The sequence below is a fragment of the Ostrinia furnacalis genome, unplaced genomic scaffold, assembly GCF_004193835.3.
Source record: "Ostrinia furnacalis isolate ACB-3 unplaced genomic scaffold, ASM419383v2 OfSCF0292, whole genome shotgun sequence".
Taxonomy (NCBI): Eukaryota; Metazoa; Arthropoda; class Insecta; order Lepidoptera; family Crambidae; genus Ostrinia; species Ostrinia furnacalis.
The window spans coordinates 241,388-261,599 of NW_021130531.1; the positions used below are offsets into that span (position 1 = coordinate 241,388).

Below are 20,212 nucleotides of genomic sequence, written 5' to 3' on the forward strand. Positions count from 1 at the left end.
AATGTAGCAAAATAGATTTTGATAAAAAAGAACTTGTTTTATAATTTTCTTAATTTCGTCATTTATTCTGCATTTTAGTATTCACACATGCAGACGGAAGCATTTTTAGTTTTACTAGCGGCCGCCCGCGACTTCGTACGCGTGGATCCCGGTTTACCCCCTTCATCTATCTTACGCGGTTTAGATTTTTACATACAAATGTTTTTTCCCGCCAACTCCCGTTCCCGTGGGAATTTTGCAATATTCTGTTGTAACTTTAAGTTTACTAAGGTACCTGCATGCCAAATTTCAAGCGTCTAACTTAAGCGGTTTAGATTTTTCATACAAAAGGATTTTCCCGCTAATTCCTGTTCCCGTGGGAATTTCGGGAACTCCTTGTTGTAACTAAGCTTTAAGTTTATTAAGGTACCTACATGCCAAATTTCAAGCGTCTAACTTAAGCGGTTTAGATTTTTCATACGAAAGGGTTTTCCCGCTAATTCCCGTTCCCGTGGGAATTCCTAAGTATACTATAACCTGCCCAGGAGTATGAAGAATAATTGTACCAAGTTTCGTTAAAATCCGTCGAGTAGTTTTTGTTTCTATAAGGAACATACAGACAGACAGACAGACAGACAGACAGACAGAAAGACAGACAGANGGGTTTTCTAAGACCATTTTTCGATTTAGGGATCCGTTTGCAAAATATTAAAGTTTAAAGTGCAAATTTTTGTCCGAGTAGGGCGTCCCCCCCGCTAAAAACTAAACTGTTGGCTTGATAAATCTGGAAAAATTCAAGATTATAGTGCTTTTAATGAACTTTCAAGGAAAACTATAGCGGTTAAGATAGATCAGTTAGTTCAAGACTAATAGTCGTTTTACTCATGTATTATAAAATTTCATACCTAATAAAAATTCCTTAGAAGAAAATATTAAAAGTGACTTTAGATGAAGTAATTGCTTACTTCTGAAATATATTGTGATAACGACGGACAACTACGGAAACCTACACTGCGCGTGGCACGACACGCACTTGGCCAATTTTTTTACTTAAGATTTAACCCAGTTTTCTGGCAAACTCTATTTCTCTATTTCTTATGGAAAAAAATACGTGATATTTCCCGAGACCCCCCCTCTCCCCCACGTGAGATTTGGTGAGGTTTTTGTTGACCCCCTCCCCCCCCCTAAAAGCCTCACGTAATTTATGGACGCCCCCTAAAAACTATCAATATGAGTTGTGTAAATTCTTATACGAAGTAATTATCTAGAACTTGCCTAGCTAACTTTGTCTTTTTAAATAGTACCACAGATAATATAATACTAGATAGTACTTAGCCGTGGACTGGACTTCCGCACTTCTTCACGGTCTACTTACCCGGAGTTACGAGAATGTGTCTTAAAAAGTTAAAACACTTTGCTCTAATAAGCCTAACAACCTTATTTTTAACAAAATAAAGAAAAAAGTCATGCCCGTTTTCATCATCAATCCCAAACTTTTAAGTGACCCCTGTGGTAACACATAACAGGAATTTTGTTTTCATAGGGGTCACTTAAAAATTAGGGATTGATGGTGAAAACAGGCATAAGTATGGCTGGTATGGCTCCTAAGTAGGTACTTGGCTACAGTCTGGCTGCATACGCGGGCGCGGCGCTGTGTACTCAACATAAGAAAATCTTATTCGGGTGTCCATAGTGGAATATTAAACGGGGATTAATGAACTTTTTAGTTCATTAATCCCCATTATAAGCTCCAATTAGCGTTTACGGGGAATAGTGAACAAAAATTCACTTATCCCCGTTGACGGGGATTATCAACGGGGAATAGTGGAATAAGCCGACATGCGGGCCGCCATCGCCACTATAGACACTTAAATAAGATGGCCAAGCATTAAAGCAGATGGATATTAACAACGTTTGCACAAGGACGACGTAGTATTAAAAGGAATTTGAAATAAAACAACAACGATAGTGTTAAATTGTTAACATTTTATTAGGAGGCGAAAACGAGCAATAAGTTTCGGGATAAATTTTAATACAAATCAATAATATTTGTATTACATCTCGTAAATCGTCAAGTTTATCTATGAAATTACAGTATTTAAAGATTACAGTAACATGAACAAGAATAATATTACACCATTACACACGTGTTCGCACCAATAGCAATATTATCGGGAGCCGCGGGCATTCGACATGGGACAACGAAGAAGCATGCCCCATTCAGTAAGATAATGCTTGCTGTTTCAAGGATGGTATGCATTAGTAAATATACATACAACTGTTCAACAATTACGCTGTACAGACTAGACTTTTAGAGCAAAACCTCTCAATGCATTGCCAAATTGACTTAATTACCAAACAGCAAACATCACCAACTACCTTCGGCTCTGCATACTATATTACGCACGTTGTAAAGCAACATTGATTCAACACACCAAACGGCGACTATAAAATAGGTCCTCTTCACTTGTCAAAGTTACATCCAACTTTTACCATACGATAGAACATTTTAAATATAACAACAGTCTCTATACCTTCTGCACGTGCAAGACAGGTTGTTCAAGTCCGATTAAATTGTAGGTATTGTTGAGGGAATAGTAGAATGATGCCTCGACACAACACTATGCAAATGTGTCGCAGCATCGCACATCAATACATCGAAACATGTTTTCATTACACTGATGAATGTATTATTTACTCAAAATACTTACATTAAGAGACACTTGAAGATAGAACAATTATTTATGAACTTACATACGACTAACATTAGATCTAGGTATTGTCTTTTGTATGCCAGAAATGTGAATTAATGGGGTCCGATTATTTATACGACAATTATTATAATGAGGCGATGATTATTTTATATTTTACGTTCAATATTACTGCAAGATCCATTTAGGATTATAGTGATTTAAGACGATTTAAGATCTTAGCTCGTAAGTGCATAAAAGACATTTAACAATGCTATTGAATAGAGGCCTTGTAGTAAAATTGCTAATTTATTTTTTGGTATTAATAATTATGCTTTAAATGTATTAAAAGTAGATAGCTGTGAATGATGACTAAAGAAAACAATATTATGCTAAAAATTAAAATATACAAGTTACTGGGTAAAAAAATAAAAGTAAACTTAATTTAAATACATGGTAAGATACTGCAAAAACAGTATGATATTCTAATGTTATCACAATGACATTATAATATGTAATTATTATAGTTTGCCAATAATAATACATCAAACATCGAAACGCCATGAATTTCTGGCAAGATTTAACAACATATTTTTCTTTTCGTCACTTTATTACATGTATATTATACGTTACATTGTATACATTCTCCATTTAGATAAATAAATACCCGCAAAGATATTACTATAAAATCTATTCTCATTTTAATAACTAGTTATACATTAATACATCCTAACATGTCCTGTGCTTTAGGAGTGTGATGGGAAATAACAATAATATGTAAAACTCATATCATTCGGAGGAGGAAAATACTTACAAAGTTGATAGCGCATCTACAAAAATAGATTCACAATAAGTAATATTAATTTAACTAATTTACAAAGTTTTATTTTAAAATATCACTTTTCTGAATTGACGCTGCCTAGTTGAGGCAACGAGCCTCCGACGCTTGTTGTGAGCTAACGAGGCAATCGGGAAAGCTGTGCAGTGGCTCCAACAAACTCAGCGCCGGTTTTGAACCGTCTTGCTGATTGGGAGTCCACGCACTCTGCGGGATTACTCTTTAACGACTACATTTTTGGGTCTATACGTCTTTCTCGCACATCCGAGATAACGTCATGAGCGAAAGAGCCGCAAATATAGAAATCACGTTACGGAGTAATGCCCGTGAACACGGCTGTACGATGGCAGGTACGAGGTTAACTCAATATTACACCTAATTTAGCTTTCTTTGCCGGAATGTCTTAATAATCGCGATATTATGGCTTCATATTCAGAGATAACGATTAACTCATTTGAAAGTTCATTTGTCATAAAATAATTTAATTAATATAAAAATAATACGCTACAATATAACGCTAAAGTCATACTAATATAATTAAATCATTAACTACAGTAAAGGTATTCTTAGTTTGGCCGTAAATGCAACATGAGACAAATTAAACTAATGCATTTATGAATAAAAAATATTCGCAATAACAAACTCACATGTACCCGAACAATCTCCCAATCATTCAAATGATTCATTTATGTAATATTTATCTAACTCAGACAACTAATATTATTTAAACCAGCTATGCACGTTAAAATCTAAGGAATTGATTTGGTACTTACAATTTTAGTCTATTTAAGAAGAAAGTGTATAACATTAGGAGACCTGGGTATCATCGCGTTTGATACAGCAAGGGTATTCTTTGAAAATTAACAGGAAGACGAGAAGAACAGTATAACAGAATCATGAAAAGTTTAACAAATATGAGACCGTTTTTAGAATACCATCACGTATGGACAAGGTTACTCAATAATATTACGCTGTTGAGCTTCTGACGTAGTACTAGATTCAATAAAATAATATGTTCTACTACATAATACTGTGTAACGTGACATAATAACAACTGCGCAACACTCTTTTTAGGAAGTATTCTGAGATGATATTAGGTAAATATTAGTCGGTGACATGACTAGATGGTGTGTGAGCTGCCATTTGTATATTTAAATATGGCCGTTGCTTTAGGTCTTTACTTAACTTAGTACCCATTTCATAAAACTCTATGATAGTTATCTCAATATAACATCAACATTTCCAACCAATATTTTGCAATCATTAACCCCTCGCATACTAGCGGCGTTTCTCCGAAAAAACGTCATCCGAAGTTTCGAATGTTGCCATCCTTCTCACGCAAAGCGAGATACCAGCATGAGCGACAATGACAGTTAGAACCGAAACTACGTAAACAGCGTTTCGGACTAGCCTTGCAGAGGTAACTCTGCGTAAATAAAGGTGTCAATCAAGTATCGTTCGACAGCAAGCTTGCGTAAAAACTTCGGAGTAGTTCGAAGTATACAGGGTGAACATTGTCTGTGATACATTACAAACATCTTTTCTTTCATCATCCAATGCAATTCACCTGTATTGCGTGTGATCACATAATATTACCCAGGATAATCTGTGCGTGAGATATTGGGTGCGTCTGGCGTAAAATGGAAATTATAAGCAAAATGGCGATTATTCGGCTGTTTCTGGCGAGAACACTTGCTAACTTCTTCTTATGGTTGATGGTAATAAAGTTGCGTTTTTTCGCCACTTAGCGATCGCCATTTTGCTTATAAGCGCTTACTGAAAACTTCGAATGAGCTGTCAATAGGGCATTCTAGTTGTCCAACAAAGGGCGCTACTATCAAGAGTATCAAGACTTGGTTATTAGTTCCAATTTGTGCCACTTGAATCAGAATTGTTTGACTATTTGTTATTCCACTCTCAGATACTCCATAACAAGAGTGCTAGCTTACATATGGGGCGACGAGTGAATACGTGCTTACATGTTGGGCAGGGGCACGGTGACCTGCACGTAGCTTATGGGAAAGTATCCCTGCTTGCCGTTGAGGCTGCCTTCGAACCAGTTCTCGTCCACTTTGTTGATCAGCGTGATCACGTCGTTCTCCTGGAAATTAAGAATAGAAACATTAGAAGTTATTACACTAGAGGTGCTATATCATTCAGCCTAAGATCAACTCCAGAAGCTATTTATGTCGTGAACTCATGCTCAAACTAACTAAAATATACTCTATGAAGCTTGCCCGAGCGCCTATATTTCAATGGAGCGTTCCTGATTGAGTCTGTGCCGCGCCAATCAGGAACGCGCCATTGAAATATAAGCTTTCGGTACCGCGTATGCCGATCTCGTGCCGCTGCCGCGCCGAAAAGTCAGAAAGCGGCCTAAGCATACGTCATACTTGCGTATATTTCAAGCTTCCCACTCTTCCTCCTCCTCGAGCCTCCCATTAGGGTTATTCTTTGTTTGAAAACCAACATTGACATTTTCATTCCATTTAAATTTGACTCTGACTGTAGAGAATCACTATAATGTGGTTACGATCCTCATCAATGAGGGACCGAGGAAGAAGAAGCTTGACTCTTAAATCTTCAACATGCTCATGTATTGTAATTTTATACCAACGCACCTTGAATCCCAGCTCGCCCTGGTTCTCCGGGTCGAAGTCGTACAGTGCAGTGCAACACGGGCCCTTGGCGGGCGCGACGGGCGTCCGCGCAGGCGACTTAACCGGCGACGGCAGCGGCGAAGCTGTGGACGCTTACGGGTTAATATTCCGAACTTGTGGCATTGATGTTTAGATAAATGGTTGGGAAATTATAGTTGACATTACGACTTTTTTTATGATATTGATTGAGCAAAGGTGCGCGCTCACTGGTGACTTGTTTTTTAAAGATAAAAAGATAGATATACTGTCACGGTAACAAAAGTCACCAGTGCGCGTGCGCCGTAATAGCGTGCAGCAATAATTAAATATTGTCATTTTAAGAGGTCAAATATTCTAATTGTATTATTTTAACTAGATGGCTAACTGCGATATTGATAAGTCAACTAAAATTTCCGTTTAAGATGGTTACTACAGAATGAATGTTCCTTGGATTATGAAAGCTTTGTTACGAATATGAATAGTTAATATTGAAATTGTTTAATTGAATTTTAGCTAATATATTCCTAGATGAATGATATTTTTAGTTATTTAGATTTATTAGCAAGTCAGGTAGAGAGTAAGAGTTAAAGAACTTTCACAACCCAACTAGTGATATTTAAAACGATACTGATTTACGAATGTCGTGATATTGACCACAAAACTGAGTGTAACTGACGTAAAAGCTGGTAAAATGATACGCCACATGCTAAGCTAGATGAAGACAACATAAACGACACACGGTTTCTTTTACAACATTGACATGCGATATAAGTGACCATTCGACGAATAATATGGTGCGTCTAGTAACCTACTATAACACCATGGATTTAAATCACTGACGAAACGAAATGACAAAACACTACCAAGTCATAAAACTAAACTCAAAAAACACACAAAAACTCAAGGAAAGTCTGGAAACTTCTACAATGTATGTGTAATGAAATGTGTTAATATTATGTAGGTGTTTGTAATGTGACCAGTAAGTACAACAAATATGATATGAATATAAATAAATAAATATATTTATCAAATCATGGTTGTATTGAAAGCTGTTATACGTAGACTTATTTTGTAAGTCTCACTAGAATGCACAGTAATTCAGTGTGTTTACTTGTTAGTACTAAGAAACGACTGAAAGAGACAGAAAATGTGTGTGTGTGTGTTAAACCATTGTTTCATAAATGTTAAATAACAACTGTGCATAAAACAACGTAGACAGATCTTGTGTCCGTAACATATTAAACGAATTTAATTTATCCCAATACATTTGTAACAGCTCTAAGCTGTTTTCACAACACTCAAAACTCAAACTCAAGCTCAGAATCTGTGCTACGATTGGTTGACTCCATATTTGAGCTTAAATTTTAGTTGAGCTTAAATTTTAGTTGAGTTTTGAATATCGTTTCATAACACTGTCTTTGATTTAATCCCCAAGTGAATCTTAAGTTCGTGAGTGAGTCTTTAGGTCAACTAAATAAATTGTGTGTCGGTTCAACTAGGTATAAAAAAAGTGTCGGTTCAATCAGGTATAAATAAATCAACAGTGAGCGCTAGTGTCGTGTGGTGTTACCGTTGTTGGACCGCTGCATGGACCCGGATCCCGAGCCGGGGAACAGCTCGAGGTTCGAAGGCGGCTTGTGCTCCGGCGTGCCGGCGTGCGAGCCCCCTTCTTGGTAAGTAAATAAACACCACAACTGAGTGTACCGTACTTTGTATAGCTACGCAAACTACTACGCGTTTTGATTGTACACTTTCGTTTGTTTTTTCGGGATTATGTCATCAATGAGATTGGTTTTTGTTATCCCCTTTTACAAACATCACTAATGACGTTTCTGAATTTGGTTCAGTCATTTGATAACCAAGACCCCAGCGTGAACGATTAAACAAAATAATTATCTCAACAAGATAATAATCGTGCCGATATTTAATAAAGAACTTTCAAATTCCAATTACATTGTATTGTGCTATTTTGTGAATAAGTGAAATTTTAGCAGTTCTACAGTACTGTATCTTGTTTTTAAGACAGTACTATAATTCATTATTTCAGTTCAGTATAATATTGCCTACATTAAAATCATGTGCCCTATGTAAATCAAGTTTTTCTGTCATGTCATTATTAGAGAGAGATAGGAACATCCAGAAGTGTACTTTCTACTCACTCAAAGATACGAGAAAGTATTAAGAACACCAATTAAACTGTCGTTACAAATTAATTATACAATACACGTATTCGACAGACGATGGTAGACATTGTATGAAATTAGCATTAAATGGGGTATAATTACTATTAACTGCAGACTTCAACCATTAACATTGTTTACCATTTAAATAATCTATGCGAATTTATGATACAATATCTACCATCAATTGTTGATCAACATTTAAGAATTTAACAGGAAGTCAGAATACAAATAAATTAATTCCACAATTGACGAAAATCAAGATAACACATTTATGTAAGCAAAGATAACCTGCCATGACTTCTTTTTTACAAGTTTGAATCTTATCAAGTATTTTATCTGAACTGGACAATATTATAATGAAATTAAGCCTAAGAGAATATAATTTTTGTCACGTCAAGGTATCTTTGCATGTCAGAAAATACACATAGCTATAAATATTGTCATTAAAGAGGATGGGATTGGGAAAGGAAGGGATATCTTGGCAACCTGAAAAAGAATCTGATAATTACTGTACAAAATTGGACCTCGCCTCGTTTTAGTGCACACATTATATCACTATATTAAATACAATTTAAGAAGCTTAAAAATAAAATAAAAATGTATCATGTGTACCGACTTTTTCACCGATATTATGTACCTAAACCCGAGTATATTGTGTATCTATCCATATGTGTTATTTACAGGAAGACATAGAATTCCGTAGTTTAGAAATGTGAATGTAAGATTTAAGAGTAAAATAATGTATTATGAATATATTATAGACAGTATTGATTGAGATTGTAAACAAACACCTGCGGGGGTCTACTTTGTAGCCTCGTTTTCACATTTTCGATCTATCATGCTAGTGTCCTGCTATGAGAGAGAAGGATGGATAGATTCGAAAAGATACGTAAAAAGGGGTGCAAAGTAGCCCCGCTTTACCCAAACTCCACCGCATCCAAACTCCTTGCCCCAAGAGTGTAAAAGCACAGAAAGTGTTGTGACCCCACCACCGCCGTCACCAGTGTGAAGCGTGCCGTGCCCGAATGATGAGTGAGTGATAAACATAAAATAGTTTTGATCACAAATTGCACATTCGGTTATAATTTAAAGTTCGCTATAGTGTCGGAAAGTAACAACATAATGAATTAAACTTTAGTTCCATATTGAATAAAAAAATATAATAATAGATTGTATCATTAATTTTAGATTTAAACGATAAAATTAAAAAAAGGCTAAGAAATCTATATGAACCTTGATGTATAACATCGAGAGTATTTATTGTCCACAGGTTTCCAACTAAAGAATAGCCTGTATTTATAGTAAATATTTTTGCAAAACTGTACCTTATTTTTATTTCCTTATCTTCTCACATAAGAGAATAAAGTTTTATAACCATCTTTATCCACACCCAACCCACTCCCAATTTAGCAGTGCAATTCCCGACCAAAACAACAAAATAAACCAGCAAACAAAACCGAAGTCACCTGTCCACGGGTCGCGTCCGTTCACATTCCTCGGCGCTGGATGCGGCCTGAAGGCCTGCGCTTGTCTCGGCGGCGTCGGCATTTCCCAAGCCCGAAGCGGGTCGCAGCTGAGGTCACCGACGGAGGACGAAGGGGGGAGGTGGTGGCGGGGACGGGACAGACTTTGGGTGGAACCGTACCGCCTACCATTGGTCAGGTCGTGGATGCCCTCGATGTGGAGGTCTGCGAGTGTCTTCGGCACGAATTCCAGCTTGGGACGGTTGACGGCCTCGTCTTTCCTGGAAAAAGGAATTCGGCTTTAGCGTGAAGTGTTAAGATTGATTGTAGTTAGATTGAAAAGACAAAAAGGCTAATTTTTTTATTAAAGGACAAATAAAAAAAAAATTGATTTTCATTAAAGTGTCCCAGATATGACGATATGTCGTGTGCAGGAGCGCGTAGTGTCACACATGACATTCACAGGAGGACGTTACTGTCAATAATGTGTTATTAAATTAGTTCTTATTTTTGCCACTTGACGTTTCAGAAATTGAATATAAATGATCGTTTTATCCCTGAGTTAATTAGTTGTGGCTGCAAACGTTCAGCTAAAGATGCCAAAGTATAAATTAGAATTAAATAAATAATAGTTACTTACTTCTCCATAAGCGTGGACACGAGCCCTTTGAGAATCTCGGTGCACTGTTGATGGTATTCCAATAGGCCCTCGGCGAAGAAACTAAGCTGCGCTACTTGCTCTACCTACAAAATACGTAATTTACAACTTAAGTCATGCTCATACAGTTTACAATCAAGTGTTGTTTCTCTAAAAAACTAGCGTATAATAAATATGTCGTCGGCAAGTTACAAAGAAGTTACAAGAAAGAATCATTCAGAAATTATAAGTCATCTACTAAGTACAATTATTCTCAAATATGACGACACGACTGAAGCATTCACCTTCTCGTAATAGGACTTGCAACTTGTCGATAACACATCTAAGGTAAGTAAGGTACACATTATGAGGGAGCACGCGCATCAGAGTGAATGAGTGAGTTTCATTATAAATATTGCAATATTATGGTAAGCTCCGCCCACAACACGTAATAATGTGCACCTTCAAGCTAAATTGTTTCTACGTGTGTGTGTAGTTAACTCACATCATTGTCCAACAGGTTGAACATCCCGATCTGGGCCAGTTGCAGCGACTCGGCGAACTTGTCCTCGGCCTGTCGGATCTCATCATCTGGAATGTGAGAGCCTGATGTGTGAGTGCGCACCGACGCGTCGTGCACGCGAGGCGGTGGAAAATGACAGGACAAGCCAAACAAAAGAATAAAAATGAAAAACAAAAGAAAACAAAAGTATACAGACCAAACGCAGAAAACAATACTCGGGTGCAAAATGAGATGGAGGTAAGGACGACGCACGCGCAGGGCGGGAACACAAACATGTAAGAAACAAGTTTCTGTTATAGGATTTGTATAATGATGCTTAGTATTAATTACGTGTAGCTGCCTACTATGGTGTATGTATCATGGCTGTCTAGCGTTCAAAAATTAAGATCCATTTATCAAGATATCCCCACGTACCCTGCCTTGGTGTATGACTTGGGCTTGGACTCATATAAGGGCTGACCCTACCGGGGCCTGGTTGATTTGTACCAAAAAAATAAGAAAATCGTCAAATTAGCACACTTAAAAGCGCAACTAAGAAGTATAGAGTAAAATTTTAGATTAAAACTTTTGATTTAGAATAGAATGTTAAATGGAACGGGGGGAGATATAAAACTGTGATTACCTTTTGCTTGTCTACGTCGTTTGCAGTCAAAATCGAGTCTACGGCCTTGTAGTTTCTTTCGGTGATGCTACAAGATAAGGACAATAAAATCAATAATATTTTGAATAATAAAATACTATCCTACTGTAAAAAGAGGAAGATAAGTTTTACATTACCAAACCAACCACTTACCATAACCTCCTTCAAGTCTTTGGTCTGAAGATGGTGCAGCGGCTCCAAAAAGCTTTGTTTAATATTATCATCCAATGAGTATTTGACGTCGGCCATCTGCTTCAGGGCTTCTCCCATTTCGACGAGGCATTGCGCTGTAACAAGAACGAGAAAATAAAATATATCAGCGTAAGCGCACTTTACTTCTAACAACTTAGGTTTATCAGTCGAACGAATCGCGTAGATAGAAGCTTTGGGTCTCAAAAAGGATATCTTCGTGTGACCTTAAGAGACGCGAGAACTTTCCTTGGCTGTAGGTACATATTGCTCTTGGCCTGCCTGCTGAATTTACTGATGTTTATCAGCAGGTTAGCGTCTATGACGCGCGACTAATCTTGAACCCTTTGCGTCATGTCACTTACAGAATATCGAGTTTTCGCAGAGATTCTTTCCATGCAGTCTCCAAGAACGCTTTCTGGCTGTGGATACGTGTTGCTCTTGGCCTGCCCACTGAGCTTGCTAATGTTTATCAGTAAAGCAGCTAATGTACGATCCTGAAAGCTTTTTCGGCATTGTTACTTACAGAATATCGAGTCTTCGCCGAGCTTCTTTCCATACAGCAGCATGCAGTCTCCAAGCACGCCCTCTGGCTGTGGATACGTGTTGCTCTTGGCCTGCCCACTGAGCTTGCTAATGTTTATCAGTAGGGCAGCTACTGTTGGATTCTGAAAACTTTTGCGGCATTGTTACTTACAGAATATCGAGTCTTCGCCAAGCTTCTTTCCATACAGCAGCATGCAGTCTCCAAGCACGCCCTCTGGCTGTGGATACGTGTTGCTCTTGGCCTGCCCGCTGAGCTTGCTAATTTATAGGGAGGCTAGCTTCTATCACGTGTAAACACCTTTTCAGTATTGATACTTACAGAATATCGAGTCTTCGCCGAGCTTCTTTCCATACAGCAGCATGCAGTCTCCAAGCACGCCCTCTGGCTGTGGATACGTGTTGCTCTTGGCTTGCCCGCTGAGCTTGCTAATTTATAGGGAGACTAGCTTCTATCACGTGTAAACACCTTTTCAGCATTGTTACTTACAGAATATCGAGTCCTCGCCGAGTTTCTTTCCATACAGCAGCATGCAGTCTCCAAGCACGCCCTCTGGCTGTGGATACGTGTTGCTCTTGGCTTGCCCGCTGAGCTTGCTAATGCCTTTCACAGCAGACATCTTCGCTCGCGCCGCAGGATTCGGCTGCAGGAACTCTTTTGTCTTCGTTTGTAATTCTTCTACCAGTTCACATGTTACGTCCGTTTTCTGGAAATTATAACCATGAGTCAAATTACTAGCTTCCATTCAGTAACTTCGTGAAAAATATTCAAAGAATAGACGGGTTAAACAAAAATTTTCACAAAAAATAAATACCTTTTACAGTAAACTGAAATCTAAAACCGTTTATACAACAACTTAGGCGGGTGGGTTGACTTATTTAATCAAGTCCATTTATATTCTGATATGACGTAAGAGGCATCATGCAAACGACATTTCGTTGCGGGTTTTATTTTGTTAGAGGTTTATTTGCGTAACATTTTTATGAAATAAAGTTAACATCGTTACTTACTCTTTCCATTTCCACAAAATCCAAATCCAATTTTGTGCCCTCAGCACCGCCCATCTTTTCTGTGACATACTGTAAAAAAACACATAATTAACCTTCATAACATAAGTGCTTCTCTCTTTTAATAGTAATTTATTTGCCGGGAAATATCTAGAACGAACAAATTACCACGTTGAGAGACAGATCGTAAAACATATTTCCCCATTATGCGGCGCGTGTACTCCCATTTTATGGCGAGGATGAAAATTAATAAAAAAAAGTTGAGTCCGCGGTAGCGCTCAAAGGGCTGTGTCGTGCTGAAATGTTACAGCGATGCATTAGAGTGTATTTAAAAAGTTCATACAAAGGACAAGTCGGAAGTATCGGAACGCGCGCCGAACAAAAGCGCGGGCCGTGGCCTAACCTTGGCCGAATTGCTCCCCGCTTCACAGGGGAGGTACCTATCGCAAAATTTAAATCGTAATAATGGGGCAAAGCTTCAGTGGCTGTTAATGAATCGCATCGACTGCGATGCTACGGGGGCGGGACTTGGCTAATTGCTGTCAATTAAATCTTTAACACCGTGTTGTTATGACTGCTAATTATGAAGTGGCTTATAAAGTCATAGAATTTACTCACAGACATTTTCGTTGCCGTGGCATTGACATATTATTTCGTATAAACCGTAATTTAAAGTCAGAGGAAGTGAGAATAATAAAGTTTAGTATTTCATTCGAATACTGATGTAGTACTTGAAAAAACTCTCCGAGTTCTGAAACTCAATTATCTAGTGTAGTGTTCTGGGTGGAACTAGGTCGTCAGTTGACTAGATTTATTCTACTGAAGTTCCTTCGGCGGCACGTAGCTCGGCCAAACTTATCGCTCTACGTGACCTGTACTTAATTTACAATTCTAAGAATAACGTTATTTTCAGTTAATAGTTAGTTCTAACAGTACAGAATTAACATTATTTATAATGATTATAGCCAGAAATAGACAATACATTAACGCTTTATCAAATTAGGTTACTTGTTAACTCACTTTGTTGAAATTCTTTGGAATTTTAACACGCTTTATACAAGCATTTATTTACCTTTTACAATCTACGAGTATTTTTACTTTTTTACCCAACAATGGTTTCAGGGTTAAAAGTCTCACAATATAACGTAATTATGGATGTAATGGCATATACAAAGAATAGAGAAAAACTAGATAAATGATTTCCGTTGCCTGTGATGTTATCTCAGGAGTACAGAACGCAAGCAAGGTTGATAACAACAAGAGCAGGTAAGTCACTTCTAAAAATAGCGAAGGTGACAATATGACGATGAGACACAGGAGCAAGGTTGCTCGGCTTGGAACTGAAGGAAACTAGTGCAGGAGATAATAGAGTGTCAATGTCGAAGGGGTCCTGCAGATGCGAAGGGCACAATAATTGGGGCACATCGATATAGGACGGGGTCACGGCCGCCCGCCCCCGCTCCCCTGGCCATCGGTCGGTGCATCCCGAAGCGCAAGGATGGGAGAATTGTTACGCAACTCCTATTATACGCCAGGATTTATGGGGAATTAAATCGTAAACGTCGTCTCCCTTGTTTGCGTAAGCCTAACAAATGCAAAATAGGGTTGACACCTGTTTTGATGAAGGCTTATAAAGAGCTGTTATTGTGGTTTTCGACCGAGATTGTCTCTCGTAGAATATCAAATTTGATATCAAAACTCATTAATGAACGCTGCCGTTCGTAGCGCGTAATCCCCGTGCTTCGTCTATTAGTCAAGTATTGATCACATCACAATACTTTAGATAGGGCTTGATATAATTAATTAGAGATGTCAGAAGCAGCAAACATAAGAATACTAAAACAAAGTTAATGCAACCAAGGCGTTAAATTGCCCTCAAGATTTACATTACCAGCGGAATTCTCAACAAAGAAAAATAGCAAGCCTCGCTAAGAACTTTCTTCCCCCTCGTTTTTGCCCTAAACAACGATCAGAGATAAACCTTCGACTGAGTATTTTAAGAAGGCCAAAGAATTCCTTCCTTAATGTAATATGCCACGGGCATCCGTGTTATTTCCTTTAAGATTAATATCAATCAAAATTCTTAATATACGAGGCGAGCCAGTATTTAACGGAGAACCTTGGATTTATTATTTGTTTACCTATATGAAAGTTTACCAAGTGTGTATTCACGAAAATATCTTTGCGTAACTCTATCCGCATGATATTTTCCTTTTCCCTGTCCATAAAATAAACATGCCAACAATATTGGGTCAGGCTTAGTCTATTATTCAATGAGGTAAGTCCAGTGGGGGCGGGGGTATCGATATGTGCCATTACTGGCCCATCAATCACGACTCGACCTGCTTCGCCGCCATAAGTCGAAGCTGAGATCGCAGCCGGGATATAAAAACAAGATCAAATGACAAAGGCGGAGGTTGCAGCTAACTAAGATTACTTTTTGCATATCACTAGGTCACTGATGTTATCTTGAGTAATGTTTGTACACGATTAGTGTGAGATAAGATTGGAAACACGCGCGATTTTTATGTAACTATCATGTCTCATACTTGAATGATCAAACGAACTTACCAAGTGAAGTTCGATCTAAATTATCCTGTTTTCGCCGAAGAGATTTATTTTACCATGTAGTACCCCTGTACGACAACCCAATCCGCACACAATATTCAGCGTAGTAGTATTAAAAAACAAAAGAGCGGGCAACCCCACCCCTACCACGCTGTGGGCTCGGTGTCCGAGCGGTCTCATTATATTTAGAGAAGAGATGACATTGACGTTTACCTCCAGGGAAGAAGATATAGAAATCTTCGGGTTGGGAGGGACCTTAAATCTCTTCGGCGAAAACAGGATAATTTAGATCGAACTTCACTTGGTAAGTTCGTTTGATCATACTAGCGGCCGCCCGCGACTTCGTACGCGTGGATCCCGGTTTACCCCCTTCATCTATCTTACGCGGTTTAGATTTTTACATACAAATGTTTTTTCCCGCCAACTCCCGTTCCCGTGGGAATTTTGCAATATTCTGTTGTAACTTTAAGTTTACTAAGGTACCTGCATGCCAAATTTCAAGCGTCTAACTTAAGCGGTTTAGATTTTTCATACAAAAGGATTTTCCCGCTAATTCCTGTTCCCGTGGGAATTTCGGGAACTCCTTGTTGTAACTAAGCTTTAAGTTTATTAAGGTACCTACATGCCAAATTTCAAGCGTCTAACTTAAGCGGTTTAGATTTTTCATACGAAAGGGTTTTCCCGCTAATTCCCGTTCCCGTGGGAATTCCTAAGTATCCTATAACCTGCCCAGGAGTATGAAGAATAATTGTACCAAGTTTCGTTAAAATCCGTCGAGTAGTTTTTGTTTCTATAAGGAACATACAGACAGACAGACAGACAGACAGACAGACAGAAAGACAGACAGACAGACAAAAATTTTACTGATTGCATTTTTGGCATCAGTATCGATCACTAATCACGCCCTGATAGTTATTTTGAAAATATATTTCATGTACAGAATTGACCTCTCTACAGATTTATTATAAGTATAGATTTGTTTAGACTGTATAAAATAAAATGACATTATCATCATACAAATATCATTTTTTACTCCTGACAAGGAACCCTTAATATAGTTTCGATATGTCTGGCTGTCTGTCTGTCCGAGTTTTTGCTTGGAAACTATTGGCACTAGGGAGCTGTAATTTTGTAGAGGTATGTATATTAATCACGCCGACAAAACGGTAGAATAAAATTTTGAAAAAAAAATGGCTACTGGGTAACATCTCGCATTACCTCGGAGCAAAAGAATGGCTACTGGGTAACATCTCGCATTACCTCGGAGCAAAAAAATGGCTACTGGTTAACATCGCGCGTTAACTTGGAGCTAAAAATGGGTCAAAGTTACGCGTCGTGTCACAACGCTTATAATAAAAATGTACGAGCACTTGCACAAAATAGTTGTTACAACCAACCTTTTGTTGGGTCTAATTCTCGTCACTACACTGCACAACTTAAAATAATTACGTTTTTTGTCGGTAAAAACGTCCTGGTGACGTCACTTAAGCATTTTTCTTATACTGCGTGCGGTCGTTGCGCGTGCGCACAAAGGAATGAGACCGCTCGGACACCGAGCCCACAGCGTGGTAGGGGTGGGGTTGCCCGCTCTTTTGTTTTTTAATACTACTACGCTGAATATTGTGTGCGGATTGGGTTGTCGTACAGGGGTACTACATGGTAAAATAAATCTCGGAGGCGAAAGCAGGATAATTTAAAATAAAGTTTATATGCTATAGTCCAGTAAACCATAAACTCATGATAATGTGTTATGTGTAAAGTGTGTAAATGATTATCCTCCTCAAATTAACAAAAGCATCTCTAAGTACATCAAGCAAATTGGAGATAAAATCTGCAAACGATCTTAACAAACGAAATTTCGTGAATTCTATTCATTGAAAGGAAGCGGGGCATTACCAAAGGGAAATAAACCCTACGAAGCAGCGCAAACGGTTATAGCACTCAATAATATTGTTGTAGACCCTGTAAAACGCGGACGTAGCGACTATTAACTTTAATGGAGTTGCGATGTCCATTCGTTTAATTGAAAAATATTTCATGCGAGCGACATCGCATATTGGCTTCCAGCTCGCTGAATCTGCGCGAGCTGATATCCAGTAATTTCCGAAACATGGCGTCTGACCGAACGCAGGTTCGTTGCTTCAGCAATTACTGTCTTCACGAGTTAGAAATGGATAGCTAGCACTACGTTTCAGTGGACAAAAATTCCTCCAACTGAGTGTATGCTCACTTCTTTCAAATGTATCTATTTGCCCAGAGCACAGGGTCGGAAGATTTATGTAAGTATAAATTAAAACTGTAATTTTTTTTTCTTTCAACATTTTACGTTTTTGTTATCCACACATACGGCTTGCTTGCCTACTTTACTTGACTGGCCTATTGCTTCGTTGTTCCATATTTTTAACAGAAAGAAAGAATGAAAGTATAATTCTGACTCTACATAGAAAGAAGTGACAAGCACAAGTTTGTTTTATTATGATGCTCCTTGGCGCTATTTTGAGGTAATTTAGTGACCCGGAGCAGCCCAGAATACTGAGTTGACGCAAGCAATTTTGCTAAGTTAATGTCTATCGCAATTCCCCCGGTAGATTAGACACGTAAACGTTAAGGTAATCACAGACATCAGACTAAATTAAGTTGGATATTACTTATTCAATCTCCAGACATTTGAATAACGGTTTCGTCTAGCAAATTCATCGATTTAGAGTTCAGTATTTGCTTAATTAATACTGATGTGCAGACTCTACTGTCATGAATCTGAAGAGCTTAAATCTTAAATCAAATAACGTCTGACGTCGATAATGGTTTTGTACCTAATCTTGGGAATAAACTTTTCTGATATCCTCCGCCTGAGGGGACGCGGTAATATTCCGGTCCATCTTTTTAATCTCAAGTTGGCCGCCGCTTATAATAGCCAAGTTTCTTTTAAAGAGATATTTTTAATAAGACGCCGTCCTCACCTGATTAGCTTTGTTGATCTGTTTCTTGAGTCCAGCGAACGCCATTATTGAGCGATCTTATTGCTTACGATTCCAACCTGGAAAAAAGAAAGACGCAGTTTTAATTACGAACGAGGATTCAATTTCAAACTAATTAGCATAAGCTTTTTGGTAAAACTGTGTAGATAAGAAAGTCACTCACACACAGTAACTTATGTACTTTAAATTCGCGACCTACGCGTACGAATCATAAATATTGGCGTGTCTACTAAACCAATATCTTAGGAGGCATAAGCAACGGTAAATGTTATTTTAGTATTACTTTTAATAAAAAAGATCTATATGTATACCTACAATAAATCATACTAGGTCCTTCCTTACGTAGCGCCTACGCTTCAATAGCTTACATTATTGCCATGCTTTACGCCAATTACCGTGCAATCTACGTGACACGTGTTTCCAGATGGCTCTATGGATTTTTTGTTAATTTAGGTATTGTGTATAAAATTCTTAATTTTGTCTCCTGAAAATCCTCTAATAACCTTTGAAAGAATCTAGATTTATTTTCTGGAGTTGCCTTCTGAAATTAGCACGTACGTATGTGTATGTGGTAGAGCTACAAGCAAATTAATAAAGACATGTTAGAGACAGGTAATATAGCCACAAACGACTGTCAAATCCCAATAGTTTGACGCCAAGTTAGTAATTCAGAGCCCGATATTAACTTCGCAGAACTCGGGTTAGTCACCCCATGTTTCACCCCAATCGATTGTAAATGCAAATCCGCCGTCTGGAAGTGCCACGTTTGCTCGATAAAAAGTGCCTTACAAGCGTGGGTACGGCTCTTAACATTAATAAATAGTTTTTAATACAAAAGTTTGGAGTAAAACTTCTAGAAGAGCAGAGCGAGCGAGCGAGTTTGTTATTGGCACCGTGCCACGGATCGATAGTATACGCTGCGAGACTCTGTGACTAACGTTATGTAACTCCACATTAACCCCTATCGCACTGGTGCATTGTGGGGAATGACCGTCACCAGTGCGGGTCACTGGAATCCATTAACTACCTTATGAAAACGAAAATTGTTTGCAGATAATCTCACTTGACCAGTTCCTTATAGCGGAAATGTTTACAGAATATTATAAACAACATAAATGTCGTTAGCACGATTACGATAACGGTGCGAGAATGATTAATCGTTACATTGTGAGTAATACACATTTAATAAACAATATCATTCAATGAACTCCCGTCAGCGAAGCACGATATCAATATTTATAAACCGTTTATTAGTATCGCTTATTTATTTAGTTTAATATTAACATTTTAAACTAAATAAATAAGCGATACTAATAAAACAGTGCAATTTCATG

At 38.1% G+C, this 20,212-nt stretch overlaps 1 protein-coding gene across 7 annotated transcripts; it reads right to left on the reverse strand.

The window, feature by feature from the left end:
- Window positions 1–1,945: 1,945 nt before the first annotated feature.
- EndoA (SH3 domain containing GRB2 like, endophilin-A) lies at window positions 1,946–18,940 on the reverse strand. 7 transcript variants are annotated; one of them, XM_028312517.1, is made up of 12 exons: window positions 18,861–18,940; window positions 13,336–13,404; window positions 12,815–13,031; window positions 11,746–11,879; window positions 11,575–11,641; window positions 11,367–11,423; window positions 10,935–11,035; window positions 10,433–10,536; window positions 9,982–10,073; window positions 7,717–7,812; window positions 6,129–6,250; window positions 1,946–5,608 (listed from the first exon to the last, which is right to left on the reverse strand). In XM_028312517.1, the coding sequence occupies exons 1-12, from the start codon at window positions 18,903–18,905 to the stop codon at window positions 5,483–5,485; spliced, it is 1,230 nt and encodes a 409-aa protein (XP_028168318.1). In that variant the 5' UTR covers window positions 18,906–18,940; the 3' UTR covers window positions 1,946–5,482. The 7 variants fall into 7 exon arrangements, with proteins under 7 accessions (XP_028168318.1, XP_028168309.1, XP_028168287.1 ...); XM_028312508.1 differs by having other exon boundaries at window positions 7,717–7,815; XM_028312486.1 differs by lacking the exon at window positions 7,717–7,812 and having other exon boundaries at window positions 9,796–10,073; window positions 10,935–11,020.
- Window positions 18,941–20,212: the final 1,272 nt, after the last annotated feature.